General features: G+C 49.6%; 1 protein-coding gene across 12 annotated transcripts in view; it reads left to right on the top strand.

The window, feature by feature from the left end:
• Positions 1 to 15,418, top strand: part of ct (homeobox protein, cut) — a 749,731-nt gene extending 734,313 nt beyond the window's left edge. For 11 of the 12 annotated variants that reach the window (XM_075684459.1, XM_075684457.1, XM_075684462.1 and 8 more), the window contains 6 exons: positions 49 to 547; positions 2,263 to 2,567; positions 3,071 to 3,386; positions 4,420 to 4,862; positions 6,893 to 7,073; positions 7,859 to 15,418. In XM_075684459.1, the coding sequence (XP_075540574.1) occupies positions 49 to 547; positions 2,263 to 2,567; positions 3,071 to 3,386; positions 4,420 to 4,862; positions 6,893 to 7,073; positions 7,859 to 9,090 (2,976 nt within the window). In that variant the 3' untranslated portion in view covers positions 9,091 to 15,418. The remainder of the gene's footprint in view (positions 1 to 48; positions 548 to 2,262; positions 2,568 to 3,070; positions 3,387 to 4,419; positions 4,863 to 6,892; positions 7,074 to 7,858) is intronic. The other variant, XM_075684458.1, reaches the window with a different exon arrangement.
• The last annotated feature ends 1,197 nt before the right edge of the window (positions 15,419 to 16,615 follow it).

Here is a 16,615-nt window from a genome sequence, read left to right as displayed (position 1 = left end):
GAGGCGGAGCATTGTTTATGCCGATAACAGTTCACGTGTTCTCCGCAGGAGATGGTGGCGCGCATCTACCAGGAGGAGCTGGCCAAGCTGATGGGCCAGCGCGTGGAAGAGAGCTTCCGGCAACAGCAGTACGACCGCACGCACGAGGAGATCCGCCAGGCGCTGTCCATCTACCACCACGAGTTGTCGCGGCTCTCGCAGCTCGCGCTCACGCCGGGCCACGAGTTCGCGCGTTTCGGCGCGGCCGCCCTGCCCGGCGCACTGCTCAACGGGGCCTTCCCGGGTCTGTCACTGGCACCCGAGCTGAGGGGTGGCCCCGGCGCGGCAGCGGCTGCTTCGGCCGCGGCGGCGGCTGCGGCTGCGGCTAGAGTTGCGGCCGCCGACTCAGCCGAAGCTATGCGAGCGGCGCACGAGCAACAGCAGCAGCAGCAACAGCAGCAGCAGCAGCCTCCAGTGTCGCAGCAGCACCAGCGACGAGGTGGCTCGTCCCTGGCTGCGCAGTTGGCCCCGCGGGACTGGCACAAGCAGCGCGGCGGCAACAAATACAGTGAGCACTACGGCCTGGGTGAAACGCACGCGTAGTCCTATATGCGCACTGGCTCGGACATCTTTTGAATAGTCTGACATAATTGATGCGCCAGAAAACGGACATACTGCACGAATAAGACACAACGAGTACTGAATCATGCTGTGTGTCCGTATTCTAGCGCGGCAAATATGTCCGGCCATTCAAGCCAGCTAGACCAGTTTTCTGTCTTATAACTACCGCTATTTTGATCTCCGTAGCTTCGCCTCATCGCCGGAAAAGGCGATAGAAGGCGCGGAACGAACGCTCGTGTTCATGCATTTTCATACGCCCGTACATATATGAGCGTATACGTTCGTCTTTTGACGAGTGGAAAGAAGCAGTAGGCCGACGTCCGAAGCTAACATGCTACTCTAGCCTATACGGGTTTCTTACTTCAACGTGTAAAAATACGTGCTGTGCTTTACTCCTAGCTGACGCCTTGTTACTGATTAAGGTAATAAGATTATGTGAAGTGTATTTACATCAAATAACCTATACTGAAATTGCAGTGAACACCGTTTTCGCGTCATCTCCGGCTCACTGATAGGTAGCATGTTATTTATTGGCGATTCCACGTAGACTGTGGCTTGTCTTGTCTTGTTGGGTGCGATCATGAACGGAACCTTACAAATTTGCTCTGCAAGCTTGTTATTGGCTGCGCAACGCGCTTTGATTGCAGATCTTTTAGCACTCATTTCTGATTAACGAACCAATGCATAGCGACCTCAAGAAGCTTTATCTTTCGCCATAATTGTTTATCTCTCGTACTGCTGTTGTTTAGAGTTGAGAATAAGGTCATCCTTCTTTTCTTCTTTTTTCACTATTTCACAAAGGCTAATTGACCTGATATCATCTGTGTATTTATCCTCATTTAACAATTATTTACCACAAGTGATCTAACGAGTAGTTACCCTTTCGTAGCTGTTGGAGGTGCCAGGAACTTTCATTATTTCTTCGCCAGTCACGGTCGCTTTCTTGCCCCATAATATTCCGCTGTGTTGAACATTCTTTGCCCATTTATGCATGTTTTGCTGGTCTCGTCCTTAGCCGCTGCACCTCGAACGAAAGCTTCCAAAGAGCTAACTACGAGCGTTTCGTTTAGAGCTCCTGTTGCACACTCCTTCCTTTAATACTGATTTTACTGAACATTCACCAACATATTTTCATATGCATGTGACGGGTGCAGGGAGGCAGGAGACGAAGAACTTCAAATATGGGCACTGTTTAGCCGGAGAACTTGTACCAGCAAGAGAAAATACAATGGTACTGTGGCGACGCCGACACAGGCGGCACGATCAGTGTTTGTCCTATTGGATGACACTGCTTCTATATCAGCCCTTTAATTATAAAGGGTAATCGCAGCTTCCGGATCAAATGGCGAGCATCGTGACAATGCCAGGATGTCTCACATGCACCGCGTGCGTCTGGCAATGATACGCCCGCCACATTAGTAGCTACACCGCTCACGACGCAGTAACTATCTCGCACGTCTGAGACATCAAACGCGTATTGCGCACGAGCCAAGGTCTGTTATACAATAACACTGACAGCGCGTGGAGACAAATAGAGATAAGGTGCAAGTGGCAGTATTACAATGTAGCACTACAGTGTACCGGAATTGGTAACAGTGTAGCTAGCACGAAATAGTGGGTCCAGAAACACTGCTAAGTCGTTCCTCCCCACGCTGGCAACAGGTAGTGCATTCTCGCTGGTGCGGCCAGGCGTCAAGTTCCCGGGCGCCGGTTCGACCCCGAGCCCCCCGGGCGCCGCTGGCGTCTTGGGCCTGTCCGACACGCCGCCCGGTGGTGCAGCGCCCGAGGATCTCGGCTCTTCGCCGCTGCAGCGCATGCAGTCAATCACCAACTCGCTACTGACGCAGACGGCGACGCCGTCCATGCCGACGACGAATCAGCGACAGAACAAGGCCGTCCTTCCGCCAATCACGCAGCAACAGTTCGACCAGTACAACAACCTCAACACCGAGGAGATAGTCAAGAAGGTCGGTGGGAGATGGTGGTCTCGTTCTTTTGTGTCCTTCACTATCTCTCTTTGTCTAATTACATTTTTATCGCTTACGCAAACAATTCAGCCTTCCGCATACCGACGGGCTGCAAGCCCTCTTGAGATCTGAACCATGAGTTCAACGACATATTCCCTCTAGAAATGTATGTGCTAATATGTCTGTCATCCGCTTAGCCTGTTTTCAAATTCAGTGCCTTATTCGATGGCTTTAGACTATGAGCATACCAATGCCATTCGTGCAGAGTTTCTTTTGCGTAGCTCTGCGACTTTCTTCATTCGCAAAGTGTTACTTATCCGCGTCTTCTAAAAGAATCAAAACGATTTCCGCTAGTTTTCACGTTATGTGAGAGCATACCAGCTGTTTTCTAATATGTGTGCCAGTGTGTGTACGTGCGTTTAATTTCGCTCTGTTGTCTTTGAAAAGAGAAAAGAAGCGGGTCGCACTGCGATGACAGCCGTTCTCTGTTCACCGGGACGCAGGTGAAGGAGCAGCTGAGCCAGTACTCAATCAGCCAGCGTCTGTTCGGCGAGAACGTACTGGGCCTGTCCCAGGGCTCGGTGTCCGACCTGCTGGCGCGGCCCAAGCCGTGGCACATGCTGACGCAGAAAGGCCGCGAGCCCTTCATCCGCATGAAGATCTTTCTCGAGGACGAGAACGCTGTGCACAAACTGGTCGCCTCGCAGTACAAGATCGCCCCCGAGAAACTCATGCGCACCTCGGGTTTCACCGCCGCGTCCAGCCCGCTCGGTGGGTCCCTTTCACCGCGGCCAAGCGAGCTTCAGCGGGCCTTTAGAGGTAGATCTAGGCTGTGTACGCCCGCGAAGTCTTATTTTGGGGCAACATCGCTAGCAGATATATTTCGGAGCTCACTTTCGGCGAACATCCTGGACGGACCTTACCGCTCTTTATTTTCATCGGCCTTAATGGTTTCTTTCTTTCTTTCTTTTCAAAGAAAAAAAAAAGCCTGATTGAGCGTATAGATCTAAATTGATGTGCAGCGATATTTTTTTTTGCGCGATCTGTGTCCTCAGTTACTATTTTCGGTATCGGGCAATACCACCACTGTAATGCATGTTGTGTGCGTGGAGACGTGTATCTATAGGGTAGCTTCATACCGCAGAGATACCGGTCACGTGACTTGGCATGACGGCCCAGAAAGTCGGAAGTTTTCCGTCTAAATCATTACCCGCAACTTATTTTGCCGTCGACTGTCACATTTTTCTTACACGATTTATATTTGAAAACGCAGAAACCTCGGTGCCGCTTAGTAAACTGAAGCATCGTCTGCTAGGTTCATCACCACTTAAACACAGTGAATGTCAATTTCAGCCCTGTATGTACTGCAACCGACGCTTTGTCTTGGAGCTGCCTCAACAGGAATCGCATTAGTTGCTTATTTTCCTAAGAAATCTTGAAAAGTCCGTCTTTGGCAATTCTTAGAATGAAAACCTCAATTCAGGCAGGCCGCGTCGGTGCACGTTGAAATTGGCTCCAATGAAGAGCTGATAGTGCGGCAATACAGACCAAACTTCTCGCCGAATGTGTTGTGCACGAACTTGCATTGACTGCTGAGTGTCAAAGTGATAAAGAGGTTCGGCTACATGAAATGTACGCATTATCTTTCCTCAAAGCCTCCGTGCACATAGTATGATTGCCGGCTGTCTTAGTCAGGAACTCGCGTTCTAACGTTGTGCTTAGTCGATTGGCCTGCTCTCGTATTTCAAACGCTGAGGAGTTCTTTCCTCGCGTTATTCGCTTTCTTTTTTTTCTGCGAAGTGCAGAGCTTAATGATGGCGCGAGTCTTACGATTTCCCTTCTGCCAACGCAGCCGGTTCGAGCAAGCTTCCCGCGTCCAGCGCAGCGGCGGCCAGGGCTGCCGCGCGCGACATGCCCTCACACCGCAACAGCCACTGTGACAACGCGTCTCCGCTTCTCGGCAAGGGGCCCTTCAGTGCCTCACCCGAGTTGCAGGTGGCGCTCATGCAACAGCACCACCACCAACAGCAGCAGCAGCAGCAACAACAACAGCAGCAGCAGCAACAGCAACAGCAGCAGCAGCAGGACTCCCGCGTGGCGATGTACGCGCCGCCCTCGAGCCCTACGGCGGCCGCCCGCAAGGGCCACTCTCACCACCCGAGCGGCGGTGGCCGGTCCCTGCCGTACGTGCAGCCCTCGGTGTACGAGATGGCGGCGCTCACGACCGACCTGGACACGCAGACCATCACGGCCAAGATCAAGGAGACGCTTATGGCACACAACATCGGCCAGAAGGTATGGCGACTTCTCCTCTTGTCATCATCGCCTTGCTCGTATATGCTTCTTCTGCCTGTGCACGCGTCGATGTGCAGCCTATGATAGTGGCACCTCACTTTTCGCAAATAGGATTATTACGGTACGTGAAAAGGGAGAGTCGCCGATCGAGACAAGGGGACAGGCGGTTCAGCCGCATTGAATTGAGACCAAATTGCGTTTATACGTTCGCCTGCGTGAACTGGCTGTTCTACTGCAGTTTATACGCGAAGTGGCACGCGTTGGTAACATTCAACAACCGCTTACCCATTGATGTGACTAACTTGAGTGCTGCACTAAGAGGCAGAAATGAATAAATCGAAGCTTTCGCATATGGATCGTTAACTGGTGAGATACACGAGTCTCAACGACAGGGCGTGACATGTCCGTGCGACATTTCTGTTCCCCAGTGGAGGCTGCTCCATGTGATCTCGTGATTCGGCGAGCCCACCGCATTCCATGAGATGCAAGGCGCATGCGGCTTGAACCTCGCTTGTTATCCGCTTAACCATGGTGCCGTGCAGGCACTTTGACGCGCACAGCTGCGGCGGCTATGATGTAAGAGGAGAAGAGCAGACGTATGCACGACTGCCAATTGTTCGACTTCAAGGACTCCGTTAAAGCGTGCTTCGCTGCATGATATGTCTTAGTGCGGAGGAGCTTGCCTGCGAAACAGGTTGAAGGTTGAGAGGAAGCTTCAACTCGGGTGCTCCTATCTAAATATATGTAAAAGGAGAACTCCTTTTTCTCGGAAACCACTGCACCAAATTTGGCGAGCTTTGTTGCATGTAAAAGAAAAGCTTAAAATCTAGTGACTGTTAGTTTCTAACTCTTGATTTAGGTCGCCACTTCTTTTATTAAAAATTGGCAGAAATAGAAAATTTTCTGAAAACGAAACTATAAGGTTTACAACTCTGTAACTCACCAACAAAAAATAATAACCCAATTCTGTGAATTGAATCTAATAGTACATCTAAATCGGACAAAACTGATATGTTACACGCGAATGTCAAAAAGTGTAGTAATATGGAAATACAGCTTTTGCAGAACCCTTGTACACAGCGTAACAAATTTACGTAAAATACAAAATGACATATCGAATTTGTCCGCTTTCAATGATATAATGAATGCCATTTACAGAACCACGCTATCTGTTTTTGATCCAGAGCTATTAATTTGTAAATATTGTGCTTGTAATATTTCAAACTTTCGAATTTTTGAAAATTATTGTAACAAAATTTAGGCCATTAATTGAAATTTCGTTTGCAGCAGTCACTAGAATTTACCTTTCTCTCTCAATTGCTGCAAATTTCATTAAAATCGGACCAGGGGTAATCTCAGAAAAACGTTTTTGCGTTTTACATGTATTTGAATAGGCCGCGTCGGAGTTGGGCCCGCGCTAAAGCTCCCTCTTAAATGAAAACGCGCATTGGTACTTGCTCGGAAACAAAACAGGTGAGCAAGCAGAAAATGAAGCACGCAAAGTAAGAGGAACAGGGAGGGTTGCAGGAGGACGGGGGAAGGGTATAAAAACGAAGATGAAACAGGCACGGAAAGCCATATTATGACAAACAGCGCCAACGCGGAACGAAGACCACCTAAACGAACGTCATGGACGTTGTGGTCTCTGGTCATAGCCCCGTTTTTGCTCTGCTTGCCGCACTACGTCATCATATAAAAGCCCGATGAACAAACATTTCGCAGGAGAGATATCGTTTTGAATCAATGGAATACGTGGCCCATCAAATGTTTCGGTTGAAATTCTATTTCTTGAAGTAGAGTTACATTTCTGAAATTACATCACTCCCATTGAAATTACAGGTATGCCCTACAAACAAGTCACTTAATATTATTACTAAATAATTTTTCAGCTAGCTTGTTGTTCAAGCATTATAGTTAAAGCGAATGGTTGCATAGTGTAGCAGCTTACGATGGCAAAATAAGTTTTTCGTCTAACGTTGCCCTGCAGTTTGTTTGGGTCCCTTAAATATTATTCTCGCGCACTCTTGCAGATCTTCGGCGAGGCCGTGCTGGGGCTGTCTCAGGGCTCTGTGAGTGAACTGCTGTCCAAGCCCAAGCCATGGCACATGCTTAGCATTAAGGGCAGGGAGCCTTTCATCCGCATGCAGCTCTGGCTTAACGACCCGCACAACGTCGAGAAGCTGCAAGTCATCAAAAACGAGCGCAGAGAAGGTGAGCTGTCTCCGCTTTTTCTTTTGACCGCTATGGGGATAATTTGCGCACTGTTTCTTGAGAGCATGCACTTGGAAGTGCTAACGCACAGCACCTTGCTCCTGTACCTAACTTTGCTTTTAATAAGGAGTTTTAGATTTTCCGTACGCAAAGTTAGGGGATGCAAACCGCCGGGCTCACAAAAGAATGCAAGAAGGTACACAAAAGAACCCCAAAGGAATAGAAAAGAGCGCAAACCGGGCTTTGCACTTTGCGTACGGAAAGGATCCTTTTGGCGCCCTAAACCGTTTGCGTGTGCAAAATGTAAAGCTCTCTAATGTATCGCGCTCTTCTTAATTGCAATGCATCATTTAAAACAAGAGTAAAAAGAAAACGCCGCGTTGTTTAAAGCGACTATGGCGTTAATTGACGTAGCGTAAATACTTTCCAGAGAATAGCGCTGTAGGCGTCCATAGCTGAGAGGGCGTCGCTTCCGTGCAGCTTGTCGAAAAGGAGATCAGAGTGCTTGCTGCTCTGGCCTCGAGACGTTGTTCTCGACCCTGAATTCTCGGCTGCGTGTAAAGATCTCGCAGCAGTCGAGGCTTTTCGAACATCATGCGTCCCGCAAACTTTTGACGCCGACAGTGCGTCTGCTTTGTTGTTTTCTTTCCATTCTGTGTGCCTTGCCTAATCATGAGAGGCGCAAATTGTAATGTATATATTCATGCCGGACCTCACAAGTTGTGTTGCCTCTTTGCTTGCGTAGCCCTTAAAGAGATGCGAAACGTGACCCGCTTCTCGTGCAGCGAACAAGCGGCGTCGGACGCACGTGGACCTGGAGGCGGCCCCGCGGCCCATGGAGGCGCAGCCCCCTTCGCTTCCGGCCCTGACGGCCGGCGCCGGGAGCTTCCCGTTCGCGGCACCGCCCTCCCCATTCCCGGCGGCCAAGAAACCGCGCGTGCTCTTCTCGGACGAGCAGAAGGAAGCGCTGCGGCTTGCCTTCTCCATGGACCCGTACCCGAGCACTGCCACCATCGAGTTCCTCGCGGCCGAGCTGGGACTCTCGGTGCGCACCATCACCAACTGGTTTCACAACCACCGCATGCGGCTCAAGCAGCACGTCGTCTCTCCGGGGCCCGACGATAACCAGTCGCGAAGTGAGCCACCCCCGCCGACGCTTCTCGGTCCACCGCCCGGTTCGCGCGAGGGCTCCGCCTCTTTCGACCCCGCGCTGTTCCGGGGCCTCCTCGTGCAGCGGCTCGCCGAGATGCACGGGAGCGGCGGGGACAAGAGCGGGCCGAGTGCTTTCGGTGCGGGCAGCGGCGGCGCCCTCACCTTAAACGCCTACAACAGCTACTCTCCGTCGTCGCAGCAGGGCAACGACGAAGGCACGCTGGACCTGAGCATGTCGTCTAGCCAGGCGTCCTCGGGCCGCAAGACGTGGGCTCGCTGCGGGGGAACGCCCACCGATGACCTGGACGACTCTAACTTGTCCCAGGATGAACCGGCGGCCGCAGGAAGTGACCGCGACTCGCTCAAGGAAGAGAGCATCTCGACGCCTTCGCCAGCGCCGCCGCGCAGCGCTGCCGTCGGCGCGTTGGGTCAGCACAACAGCTACAGCAGTCGACGGCGGAAACCGGCGGCGCCCAAGTGGGTGGACCCGGGCCTGTCGCCGGACTCGGACGACGCCGAGGATGACGACGCGAGCGCGAACGCGGACGATGAGTGCGGCGTGGCTGGAGGTGATGCGGAAAGCGCCATCATCAACGGGGTCTGCGTCCGTCAGACGGCCGCCGCTGGAGACTTCGGGCTGCGGCTTCGCGAGACGGTACGGGTGGACCCCGTAGCGGCTGCCGACGAGGCCCGCAAGAGTGCCGAGAGAGACGAGATGGAGGAGGACGAAGAGGAGGAGGAGGAGACGGCACTCGAGCTGTGCACCACCGCCAAGAAGTCGAGCAGCAGCGGCGACGGGATTCGAAAACTAGAGCAGAGGCTCGACAACCGCGGCGAGGAACGCGGCGACGACTGGGAGTTCTAGAGTAGAACACGTCGAGGCACGCAGCTGCCCACGTCTAGTGCTATAGCCCGTTCGAAGCCTCCGCCCGAGCAGCGTCGAAACCGGAGTAGTGATCCAACTCGGTTGCCAGCTCCGTGACTTCGCACACGGCCCGTCCCTGCCTCCCAATGTCAATATTAGGCTTACCGCCTGAGGTGTGAGATCGGTGCAAGAAACGCTTCCACCAGACGAAACCCTGCGATTCCGTGATTTCAGTTGCCAGCAAAGTTGAGGGGCCACACCTCTTTTTTTTTTTTTTCTCTCTCTAAACAGAACATCGCCTGGAACAAGTTTCGCAGCTGTGAAAGTACTCGTTGAACTATAGTTAGAAGCGGTGGTTGGTTTGGGGCTTCTCCGACGACACAATACGCGCCCTGTGAACGCATTGTGGGCAATGTGACGCGCATGCGGGACTGTCGCGTGCCGTTTTCGCCCACTCGGAGCCACCTTTTCTTCTTCGAGCCCGGTGCAATGTGGCCTTAGCTCTCACATTCTTCGCTTCTCTTGTTTGTGTTGTTGTCCTTTCAAGCATTGACGTATTTGACTAGACTTTTGCGCCCACGAGCCGAACTCTGAACGACCAGATTATGACGTCATACCGTGCTCCGAGTGCAGCGAACCTGTGTCTATGTCTCCGCGCAGAACTGTGGTCTAGAACCGTTCGTTGTTTTTACGTTTGTACGTTTTTAAGACGTGTTGTGATGTTTCATTTCTCTGTGGCTTGTGGTGATTGACACTGTTGCTGCGTCAGCCTTACAAATCCCGTTGACGTGGTTTTCAAGCCGTAGCAAGCTAATCTTCATGGCATGAGCCCAGCGTTTTCTATTAATATAGAGGCATTTGCGTATGCTGGGGCGCACACGCAAAAGTACCGGCTGCTAGCTCGGCAATGTATTTTATCGTCGCCGCTCTAAGGAATGCCATCGAGTTTTTGCCTCTCATGAGCACTTGTTAGTTAACTTGGCTGACCAAAGGTCTCTTACATCCCACCAAATGTAGCCGTGTCATTTATGACCATGCAGCCTCGCGCAAAATCGCAACATGTCACCCACTACTTGTGCAATGTAAACTGCGTAATACTTGGTGCTTTTCATGTAGATACAGGAAGAAGTCGTATTCAACCAGATTTTGTAGCCGAGAATTTCGAGCGTAGCATCTGTATGCCGGCGCGAGCTGACTACTGGAAAGCATTTGCCCCCTGTCAAATTTCTGAGTGGAATAGACGCAAGATAGATATGTTAGCCTGTTTTCCGGCGTTATTGGTTTTTAAGCTGTGAAAGTACTCGTTGAACTACAGCTGGAACTCCGGCCTCAGACGTTATTCTGCCAAGTCTCGCATTCGTCGCCATTGTCAGTCTTTGCGATTCAGACAGCCATCCGGGGAACGCAGTTTCCTCGAATGGCTTCGCCGTCGTGACTGGCGAAAGCGAGCGGCAAGAGTCCATTAACGACGCCGCAGTGAAGCAGCAGAGAGTCGGCGGGGGAAGAACCACACGAAGCCAAAGACGTGCACAGAAGCTTTAGCGGCGGCCGCTGTTGTCCTTATTGAACACGGGAACCGACTGTGTCCCTTCTTCGCAGTGATTTCATAACACAGAGCTCGAGTGTCTTGTCCCAGAGCTAGTGGTATTTATGCACACATGTTTTATATATTTCTTTTTGAACTCAGTCACGCCTTTGTTACCGCCTAGTCCCCTATTATCTGTGCTGTGTCCGCTGTCAGTACGTGCTAGTCCCATTCTTCGCCTAACAAGCAGCCGTTGAATGCCTTCCGTGAAGAAAAAAAAAAAAAAAGACGTTCCCACGTTCGTTCTCACGTTCGTAGTTCTCACGTGGGAGGCTGAAAAGTCGCAAGCTATCTACAGATGCACTTGTTGCAATTAAATGACCAGGAACCAGTCGTTTAACCCCTCCTTACTGTTCTGTTTTTGATCGAGTCCACGTTAATAGGTCATGCTAAGAAAAAAAAAAAAGATGTCACAACACCTACTAAGTTACAAGAGCATTGAAAATGACGGTGTAGTTCAGCCACAGCATGCATGCATGCATTCAAATATGCTGCCTATTCGTATTTCGTCCTTCCTTACCTTACGTAGCCCTGCATATTTTGATCCGCGATCTTCGAGTAATCGAACTTGAAAAAGGAACTGCACGCGTTATTCGGTACACGCGTAGCAATACTGCACGGGCTATCAGCAATTCAAGAGCATCCGCTGCGTGTACCTCGAATGACCAACGCGAAACTGCAAGAAGAGCACACGTTTGAGGAGCTAACATTCTGCTGCCAGTTGTAATGGGCTTAGGCACCGACACCAACAGCGATGTGATGGTACAGGTATTGCGTTTGAGCTGATTTGTGATGGCAATGTTTTCTTTTTAATCGACATGTGATAACAGCTTTGCGTGTATGAAATGATGCGAAACGCATCATGCCAGCATTGCACGGGCCTGACAAGCTCCGACAAGCTGGAGAATAGCACCCCGGTGACACTGTAGATATATGATGCTTGGCGCGCGTGTGTAGCGGCGTTAGGCCTTGCCCCTCGCGTCTGCTTCCTTGCCCGACTAGCGTCTGACCCCAAAATATAGGACTGCCTTTTTTTGAAGAATAGCTTCACTCCGCTTTCTTGCGCGTGTACTGCTTTGCGTAGACAGGATTGTCGGCATCCGATTCTTTCCGACGTGATCATTTTCTCCCTAACTTTTGTTTTTCTTCTCTGTTCCAGTGAACATAACGAACAATGTGTGTGCTTAGACTTTCGTGAGCGTTCAACGTTTCTTCTTTCCCTTTCTAAGAATGTCGACGAGCTCGAAAAGGCCGAAGGTGCCACTAACAGGTCTCTAGAAGACAGGCGAATACGTTATCGTTACTGGTTAAACGCCGATCTGTATTCTGTATAATGGAAATCGAATCGAAGCCGTAAGCAAAAAGCAAAGCGGCTTCGTTGTTACATCCCTAGATTAGAAAAACCGCCGTTTCCAATGCAATCGTCCAATCTCCCTACTGTTTTCTTTCTCTCTCCAAGTCGAGCCGGGCTCATTTCTCGCTCGCTGCAGCTGGTTACTGACCCCCTAGGGGTGCACTCGTTTGCTCAGCTTTTCTTCGTGCTCGATAAGTGCCAACTGGTGGGGTTAAAATGAAAGAGCAAACCGTGAACTTTATTCGAACCTACCACACGACTTCTACAGGCAAAAATAAATAATAATAATAATAATAATAAAAGAGGGGCGGGGACTCGCGCGTTCTTTGGGTGCACAGTAGTACTTACCCTGGAACGAGTGTAATCATCTTTCTTCTCCAGTAGGTCCAACAGCTGCGCTTAGGACAGCTTTCATACGATGCCCAGAGTCACTGGCTCCTGAGAGCGTTGTACGCATGTATTCTCGGCCGACATTGTTCTCTCTTTGAAACACTCGACGGTGCATTCAATGCACCGTTGAGCTGCACACTGGCGCGAGTTCACCGGCAGGCGTCCGTTGACTGTCAACCTGACCCGGTGCCGCGCGAGCGCCCTCTCGAGGGGCACACGCCACCTTTCCACTTTCCCCTCAAGCTTTAGGAGTCTGACTCCACCTGTGTATAGACCTGAGTGCTGAACACCTGACTCTGTGCGTATGTGGTGTGTGTGCGCGCGCGCGTGCATTCGCGATGTGGCTGTTGTACTCTCTCCTGAGTGTTCTGTCTCGGACAATGCGAAGTTGCTTCTGTTTTGTTTTCCCTTGTTCATTTTCACACGTGCAAGGATCGACAAATGTTACATATATAAATATATAATATACATAAGTATAAATATATATACATATACAAACGTATGCGATAACCAGAGGCGTGTGTAAATACTATACATAAGCATACCGTCGAGGAAGCTCTGTAGCATACCAAGCCTCAGCTTAAACGCAGCTCTGAGTGCACTAACTCTGGCGTAGGGTGCGCACCTCACTTTACCGATGGTGTGAAGTTTCGGGCTGCGGTTGAAGGGGGGCTAGCAAGACATAGTCAAAAGCCATAGATGAAGCATAACGTTCCCCATTCCAACTCCCCTCCTAATTATCGTTTCCACTTTAAAAAAGTGATTTTCGGACTTTTATGCCGCTTATTGTGGTGCTAAAACACGACAAAAATGTGGTGATGGGAATGCTGGAGCATTTAGAACACAAAGTTTTTTTTTCTTCTTTTTTTATGTAAGAAGGACAGAACAGTGTTGCTTTTTTTTTTTTCGACGCCCTGTTCGTGTTCTTTAGCATTTGTTTTTCGTCGACGTCTCAGAACTGTCACACTTGACATTGTACATAGACGATCCCGGTCCTCGCATGGTTATGTAGATCACGCATACATATACCGCGTACATATAACGTAGGTGCGAGATTTCATTCTCCCGTCCCATTCAAACCTTTGAGCGCTCTCCTGTTCAGATAACCCCGTATTTGCTACGCCTATTGCGTGCGTGTCACTCAAGTTGTCGATAAAAGAAAGAAGAAAAGACACGAATTAACTTTTGGGGACGTTCGTGCCCCCTTGCGTAAGCTAGTGAACACAGCCGTCTCATCGTCGCATACACATTTATACGGAGACACGCAGTGCGTTATTTCCGTTATCTCAACCTGTCACTCATCAATCATGGGAAAGAGCTGATGGTAGTAGCCACATCTCTTTTTATTTTACTTTTTCCTTGCAAAGAGACTAGGCTAGCAGATAAAACGTTCTCCCCTGTCACATTCCTTCACCCTAGTTGCTGTCTTGGCCTTTCCGACAATTTTCTAATACGCGCGATAAACGTTGCTACTTCTCCCCGAGGAAATGACAGTTGACGTACATTAATTCGTTCCCGCGCGAAGCTTTCCAGTGGTTCCTTGTTACGCATGGCGGTTAACTTCATTTGCCGAGTTAACACGTGGGGCGATTCCGATGCTAAGGTTCGTGCTCTCATCAGAATGTCCTTTGTTCGAAAGTCTTTGGTCGATCAATTGAGTTAGCTCCGTCTGTAGCGTAGTTGCCTTGTGTTAACACTGCTTTGCTTGGTTGTCTATTTGGGGCAGCTAAAATGATGATCGGATAATCAACAACGCCACTTCCTTTCTTTTTGTTTGGGAACGCTAAAAAAGATTAAGAAATGGAATCATCGGAGCCACCTAGACTGTGCTGCTGAACCTCGCGATTCTCTTGAAATGCTGAATGACGTGCGATTTTTTCTTCTCCCTTTAGTTCTCGCGACTGGTCTATTTAAAAAGCCCCTGTTTTTCATTCGTATGGAATATGTGATACATCAACTGCCACTTGGGTGTACATTATACATATACATACAAATATAAATATATACATATAAATATATAAATATATATAAATATACATACATTATATATCTGATTGCTTGTTGCCTTCCATGAATGTGTACACAGTCATGCGAAATCCATCGACCGTGTAAATGAACCGAGTGTCGAAATGGAACGATCGCCAGGTCCTGCTCCCATATACTTGCGTGGCCAGGGCCTCCGTATATCGCAGCTGGAAGAAAAGAAAAACCAAATCACCCTCGCGTTCGTTTGATGCTCTTTTTTTCCCTCTCTCCGCTCCGGTGTTTCTTGCCTCTTCTATGGCGCGCTTGTGTTGTGTGTATTTTTAAGGTTTGCAAGAGGCGATGCCTCAAAAAAAAATGAGGGCAGCGATGCAGTTACATGCCTTCCCCTGTGATGCCACTCTCGTTCATCGTGGTGCGCTGTCTCTCAATACAAACACGGAGATATCTTGCCCGCACCCTCTCCCATCCCTTACGACTTCGTGCAATGTAATTTATAAACCATCATCTTCCCGCGTAAGTGTTCTTTTTTTTTTAATTCACGCTCGCTCACTCGCGTTGTTCAAAGAACCAAAGGACTCCTTGTGTACCGTTTTGCTGTCGAGTGTGTTTTATCATTGCTTTTCTCGCGAGGAGAGAGCGCTTTCTCGGCGTGCTGTTTTTTCTTTTACTCGCTTGACTTTGTTAGCTGGCTTGTTGCGAGGGCGGTGACAGCTTGACAGTTTTCTTGTTTTTTTCATGTGTGTGTGTGTGTGTGTGTGTGCATGTGTGTGCTCATGTTATTATTGTCAATTCTCAGTGGCTGATACCCGTTCGGTGCACCTTGACGCTTCAGCTCTCTCCCCGACCCAACCGACATCAGCCCGTATGCACGCACGTTTCTTTCTTTTTTTTTCGTCTCTAAAAGCAGCAGCGGATGCGAGAGCTGTGTATGTTTGATATTAAGAATCCATATTACTATTTTTATTCTACTTTCAAATAATAATAAAGTTGATCTTTGCCCGTGTCTCTCAGCACCCGAGTGTCTGTCTCCGATGGTTTGTTCTTTTGTCCGTTGCTTCTGCTCTCGGAAGCGGCTCGTGAACGACGCGCAAAACTCAACAAGCACGTAATGCCACCGCTCCTCAAAACCCGTAGCTTCCACCGCAGTGGTGGTTGAGTGCTCATAGCGTTCTGCTTCTGAAATTGCGGTCGCAGGGTAAAGACGCAGCTAGGTGATCGCGGTGCTGTGGATGAAGGACGCAATAACTGCGTATACCTGTATAGAGTGCACGTTAAAGAAGCTCATCAGCAATAATTATCACGAGCAATCTTTGTCCCTGTCGCTTGTGGTATTTTCTTGTTAAAATGCATGCGAAACGAGAAAATACTCGCACTGGGCAATACCAGAACCAAGCTCCGTGACAATTATTGATTCATTTCAGCGTGCTGTATGAGCAAATACAAGATGCTGTGTAAGCTAAAGTTGCCAGTAGGCATATATATATATATATACATATATATATATATATATATATATATATATATATATATATATATATAAGCCGTCGAGAGGCTCGCAGCCTCTCGACGGCTTCTATCACACTCTCAATACCGAGACGCTGTTGTCTCGTGGTACAGATAAAATACGATTACTTGTACGGGTACATGTACTGAGAAATATGAAACATAACGCATGATGACGTTTAACGGGTCTACACTCCTTGCAAGGGCAGGATCAATTGCCAGTCCCTATCGAGATGTTGCCGAATGTCCTTTACGGTTGCGCTGAACTATTCAACACCATCTGTGGCATATCAGCGAGCACCGCTGCACTACGCCCCAGCTTCTTCCTCTGCACGCTCCTCCACGCTTGCGTTGCAGCCGTTCTTCGCGTTTTCCCCCTGCGCGCCTCAGCTGTGTCAGAGGCCTTCGCTGCGTCCAATCGTCGAGACACCGACGCCAAACACGGAGAAAGGCAAAGAAGGTAGGCCCCCTGCTACACTAGAGCGTCTGTAGGGCAACAGCATTATCAGGATAGGCTCACCCACACATTTGGTTGCAATGCGTGCAGAATCGGATCGCATTACAAAAAGAAGAAAAAGCTCCGAGAAGATATATTTCTCATTACAGTATCCAAGACCGGACCAGTTTTGATGCATCTTTTCCCGAACGGGCGCAGTTTACTGCGTCGTGTCTACGAGATTGTAGACATAGGTGAGATGCCTCGTAGT

The sequence above is a fragment of the Dermacentor variabilis genome, chromosome 3 (genome assembly GCF_050947875.1).
Source record: "Dermacentor variabilis isolate Ectoservices chromosome 3, ASM5094787v1, whole genome shotgun sequence".
NCBI classification, from domain to species: domain Eukaryota; kingdom Metazoa; phylum Arthropoda; class Arachnida; order Ixodida; family Ixodidae; genus Dermacentor; species Dermacentor variabilis.
The sequence above is the reverse complement of the archived record's forward strand: the minus strand, read 5'-3'. Positions and strand labels throughout refer to the sequence as shown.